A 6,061-nucleotide genomic window follows, 5' to 3' on the forward strand; every position below is an offset into this window, starting at 1 on the left:
TAAAGCAATTAGGCAGGTGGCGGTCTGATATAATTGCACAAGGGTACATCGAAAATTCAGTGCACAATAGGCAGATGATTTACAATGGTCTTGTACATCAAGCTACAACAAGTGAGACACCAAACCAACTGCCAGCACCCATTCCTTCAACTAGCAAAGAGTCAATCAGTGCATCTATACATAACTCACGATCAGTGAATACTGAAATAACCTATATTGATAATGATTTACAAAATTATGATCTGGTTGGGGTACATTTTTCTGACGAGTTCACCATTGCTGATCTGGATAAAACTGCAAGTAAGATCCAAAAATATTAACTTTATCAAAAGAAAAACAAGAAAACTCTTTATGTTCGATAAACTGTAAAACTTTTCATTCATTATAAATACATTTTTAGATGCAGTCAAAGAAGTATATTTTTTAACAGCTAATAATAAAAGGATAGTAACACCACCTGTAGCAAATCATTGTGGAAGCTCATCAACTGCAAAAGATAAACAATCATTCTTCTTAAAACCACCAGTAAAAATTGATTTTACAAGTCCATCAAATGATCAACCTAGAATTTATAAAAAAAGAAAACTCACAGAAAACTTGAACACAGATGAAAATGCAAATAACATTGATGCCATGTTGAACAAGCACCCTATGAAGTTTGAAAATTGCACTTTCAACAATTGTGTATTCAACTTGAGTTCCACTACAGGTGAATATCTTTCTTAAAATAGGTTAATAAAAAGTGATTTTAGGGAGTTGTAATGAAAGTAAATGTAAGATGTAAAATGTAAAATGTGATAATACTATAGTAAATAGTAGATTTGACATAGTATTATTATCTAGTTCTAATCGCTTTGTAATAAAAAGAAATGAAAACGAATCAATTATCGGCTTTACGTTTCTGTCTTATTCTCATTCTTTTCCTTCTGTATTGTGTGTGTTGTTGTCCGCCCGACTTTTGCAGAACCTAGGTGAAGCCGATATATAATACCTACACACACACACACAATCAGCTGGCCGTGCGAGTGGCCCGGAAGAACAGTAATACGCGAGTCGACCGCGGGGGCGCGCTACTGCAGTCCGCAATTGATATTTCAGCTGAGCAGCAGACGAGAACGAGATTTTGTTATTAAAGAAATAATACTTGAACGTACTTTCGGGTGGGGAGGAAGAAAAATAGTATACGACACATGGCCAGAAAGTTGGATTTCCTGGCCGGCGGAGTTTGACGCCCGAGGCGAAGCCGAGTAATATACTATTAGTAAGATACTATTACTTTTCGGCAATCTCGGGAACATTAAAGCAAACAATACAAACAGATCAGCACTCGTTACTAAGTCATTCGTCAACACAAACAATCAAGATTGCTACCTGCCTTGCTTAACTACTCACACGTACATACACATACATGCTTAATTAATTAATTTATCTTAATTCATTCCACTCTAATCTATGCAAATTCGAAAGAGGAGATGAATGGCGGCATAAGTTAAGGGATTGACGTGGAAAAATTGAGAAGAGTGTCACCAGCCATGGTAGAATACGGATGTCTCTACCCGTGCCGCGTAATTGAATTGCGCATCTCACTTAGTCTTTGTTATTTGATTTTGTACATTACGACGTTTGTCCCAAAAGTTTCCGGATCTACGTTGATATCTTCACGCGGAGAGACACAAGCAATCTCCGGAGGATACGAACGTCATTAGCAGCTCCTAACCTTCTCGTCAGTAGCCCAAGATACCGATGAAATGCCTTAGTTCTCGCGCAACATATATTTGTTTACAACTTTTTTGCGTTCCTTGCAATTCATTTATTGCTAAAAATGGCAGAACGAATCGAACAGCGAATGTGCATAAAATTTTGCTTGAATCTCGGTAAAAGTTGTGTGGAAAGTATTGAAATATTTCAAAAGACCTTTCAAAAGACAATCTTCGCAGTGGAAACTGTCATCCCAGCTTCAGTCGAAAATAGTCTGTTAAAGTTGAAACAATATCAAGTCAATGTTGATTGTTTTTTTTTATTATATGGGCGTTGTGCATCAGGAATATGTTCCTACAGGTCAAACAATCAACAAAAGGTACTACGTTGAAGTGTCGAAAAGATTGCATCATGTAATTAGGAGAAAGCGATCGTAACTTTGAAAAACTGGTGACTGGCTTCTTCATCACGACAGTGCTCCAGCGCATGTATCAAACCTTGTGCAGCAGTATTTATTGAAACATTATTGCGCAAACACTGTTTACGGCAGTGGCGCAACTCCGCCAGACTTTATTCAGGCGAAGAAGCTGTCGATCGCGGAAGAGAAAAACGAACGATACAGACGGTAGTGAGTCGAGCAGTGAGTAAGACGGTAGACGGCCAGCGGTAAAAAGTCAAAGTACAGCTGAGGACAAAGGGGCCAGCCGAACGCACAGACCGCCAAGGGCCAAAGAGAATCGACAGGACAGAGGACGACTGCCTTGTTCCGGTATCGGCTCGGAACTCTACCGGGAGAAGCCGGCAGGAGTTGCCCAGCGACGACCAGCAACATCGTATGCAGGGCGCAGCCAGGCCTCCCGTTCCAGTTTCAAGGTCAAGTTTCGCAAATTAATTTCTCTCTCTCTCTCTCTCTCTCTCTCTCTCTCTCTCTCTCTCTCTCTCTCTCTCTCTCTCTCTCTCTTTCTCTCTCTCTCTCTTGGCACAGAGCGTAATTGTAAACGTTAGGTAGGTAGCAAGGCGTGCACACGCCGGCTACCTGCCCTAATTACGGTCGGCGTCATAAATCGCTCAAATAGAAATCGTCCAGGTGATCCCTCGTTGGGCGACTTTCTCTTTTAGCTAAGTAGCCTAAATCGGTTCGTCGTCGAGGCGGTTATCTGTCGGGCGACGCGCGTTGTGTTTCGTATAGATTTGTAAGCGCAATTAGTTAGTTAACTTATTCTTTGTTCTCTATTGTAATAGGTGTTAAGAATACCGTTGTGATCTATAGTATTAAGTCGTGTTAGCAACACCGTTGTGTTTATAAGGTTAAGAGTTTGTAAAGTTGATTATAAGAGTTCATTTTATAATGCGGTTTATTATTATACGGTTATTCATGTACGGTTTTGAAATCCAAGTGTTATTTGATTTTGAGTTGATTAGAATTAGATTTGTTTAAATACGAATTTGTGTTTTGTATATAATTCCGTAACCACTTTCATTTCTTTACCTTCTCCCCCTTCCCGCCTCAATTACTATGAGTGAGTGCGCCTCACTTGCCCACTCTAAAAAAATAATTAAGGAACGAGCTTTCGTTACAAATTCAAATAATGAAAATACATTTTTCCCTTTTATACGTATTAAAATGATATCTCAATACTTTTTTCATTTTAATTTATTAAAGTTGTCTTGATAATTTTTTAAATTGTTTTTCACTTATCAATTATTAATTACATTTGTATTGTCTGTTACACAATATACTTCTTGACATCCTTTACTTTTAATTTTCGTAATCTTTTGAGTTATATGTATTTACAAATCTATTATGAAATATAGTATTCAAATAAAACATCTAAATTAAATAATACAAATATACTTACAGTTATTGAACACGTTAAAAAAAATTATTTAACTGATGATATTCTTATTAACAGTGATGAGGCGAAAACAATGTGGAAACATTGGGCTCATGAAGACGATGAACTAACCAAAATCGAAAGCAACGTTATAAAAGATCTTATGATGCAGCAACTTGAAGAAGACTGGAGAAATCTAGCCTTGCGTGACAAGAATCGTATGTCACAGTTATGTTACAAAATAATGAACAAGTCTTATTTGCAGGACGAACATAAACTTATTGATGTCATTCGAGTTTCAAACAACAGATAAATCCTATCTAATATTAGAAAAGCGAAAATCTTTTTTGTACAGAATTGTTAAATATTGCCTATGTAGATAAAAATGTTGATATAGCAAGATTTTTAGTCAATTGTTTATTCTAAAATATATTAAATTTAAACATGTATCGACAACATTATAAAGTATTTTGTTAGATTTATGAGCTTCTAATTTAAAAACACAGATACCGAATAGTTTAACCCGATTCAGCTGAAAATGCCAGTATCGGTACATCGATCTTTGAGACCTCATAACTAATGTTACAAGCATCAGAAACAATTGTGAAGGCCATATTCTGAAATTTTAAGAAATACTTTTCCCGATGGTGCCACGAAATTTTTGCAGAAAATTGTTTATCAAGGTAAAACGCAGTTTAAAAAAATACGAATTTTTTAAACCTTATTTTTGGAATTTTGCGAGAGTTTTCAAAAGGTTTCCACTGTGTAATGATGTTGGAACCTTACTAACCGGTCAAGTAAATGTTCAAATTTGACGAATACATGATTCCCGGACACCTGTAGGTGCCCAAAATAGCGCCTCAAGTGCGTAATTTTTTCTATTACGTTCATGAATTCATTACTCGAAAACTATGAGCTTATAAAAAAAGTACCAAGAGAGAAGAAGGAATTTTTTATATACAAGAAATTTTTTTTTTGGCTATTGGTCAATTTTTACAACCAAAAAATTGCTCAAAAATATCCGAAAAATACTTACATATTCTTTAGACAATTATAAGACTTTTATTCTTAGCAATTTTTGCTATATTTGCATAGCTTCCAAGGAAAAAAATAACAAATATCAAGATAATAAATCCTCTATTAAAAATTTTCGTTCAAAAACTATACGGTTGTTACGGCTTACGACGCATCCTTTTTGTAACAAATGCACATTCATGAAATTCAAAGCTGCTAAACTACTCGCACGTCAGCAAAAAGCTGACGAAACGCGAGGTAAATGACACTCCGAAATAAAGTCACCGAACGCAAGAATTTATATTCAGCAAAAACAAAATGTCACACCATATCGCAATACTGAGCTGAAAAGAGCTGTAAAAGATATAAAAAGGAATGAACAAAATTACTCGGGGGCAGTTGATCAGTAGTCCGTCAGTCAGTCAATAAGTACCTGTGAGACTCAACTCCGTACACACCGGTCCGACAATTGGTGATTATTTTACTTAATAAACTCGCGACTGTTACAAAGTAATATCGTGCAAGTATTATTCAACGACCTATCCAATACAATTCAACAAGCAGTTAGAGCCTGCTGCATTTCTATCAACAATTAAAAACTACGATTATCAAAGTAGTGCAATTATCATACATACATATTTACATTTCCACATACATTTATTATAAGTGAGACATATCTAACCACTAGTCAACATATTGGAACGTCTCATTCATTAGCTATTCGTAGTTAATGCACAAGACGTAACAATTGGTTCTGGTACGAAAATCAAACAATATATATATTATTATTTATCTAACAATTTCATTGTTACAATTTTTTTTTGCCATCTCAATAAGTAATTGTGCTTCTATATATTTCTACCATAACTTTTTTTACTAACAATAATTTTTCTTATATTTTCCCTGCTTCACTCTATTTTGATTTTGTCGAATTCCCTTTGTTTATAACAAAAAAAAAAAAAAAAAAATGCCCAAATGAGCAAAAAGTCCAGCACAACAAAAGACACATCATCCGTAATTAGAAAACTTACGCGATCACAAATTGACAAGAATCCAAAATTAGAAGACCTTTTAGAAAAAGGACTGGATGAATTAGCTCTCAAAAAGAGTAACAAACTACGAAGATCGCCGACTAAGACCAAAGAAGGAATCGTAGGAAAAGAGAAAAACACAGGAGCAATAAAGAAAATCATACCAACAGCTGACCAATTAGTTGATTTAACAGAAAAACAAACAAACAAAACCGACTACACTGATTCAGACAAATATTCACTATTAGACCAGACGTTTGACACATTTGACTCAGAAAAACACGATAGATATTCAGACATTGGAGGATTTTTAGGTGAACAAAGTCTAATATTAGGGACACCAAAAGATATATTATTCAGCATAAACACAAACGAAGAATCTGTCTACATAAAATACGCATTATCAAAAAACTCTGACGAACCTATTAACCAACAGCAGAACATCGAAGACTCAAAAAAAGACATTAGAAAAATAAACAAAAC

The 6,061-nt window shown here is 35.4% G+C and overlaps 1 protein-coding gene across 1 annotated transcript in view; it reads left to right on the forward strand.

Moving 5' to 3' along the window:
- The window catches only part of LOC131663329 (uncharacterized), a 247,439-nt gene extending 243,458 nt beyond the window's left edge, over window positions 1–3,981 (forward strand). Inside the window, exon 4 of the mRNA XM_058933688.1 lies at window positions 3,612–3,981. Within this exon, the coding sequence (XP_058789671.1) occupies window positions 3,612–3,846 (235 nt within the window). The 3' untranslated portion in view covers window positions 3,847–3,981. The remainder of the gene's footprint in view (window positions 1–3,611) is intronic.
- Window positions 3,982–6,061: the final 2,080 nt, after the last annotated feature.

Source organism: Phymastichus coffea, unplaced genomic scaffold (genome assembly GCF_024137745.1).
Source record: "Phymastichus coffea isolate CEN01 unplaced genomic scaffold, Cenicafe_Pcof_1.1 PCOF00033, whole genome shotgun sequence".
NCBI lineage: Eukaryota > Metazoa > Arthropoda > Insecta > Hymenoptera > Eulophidae > Phymastichus > Phymastichus coffea.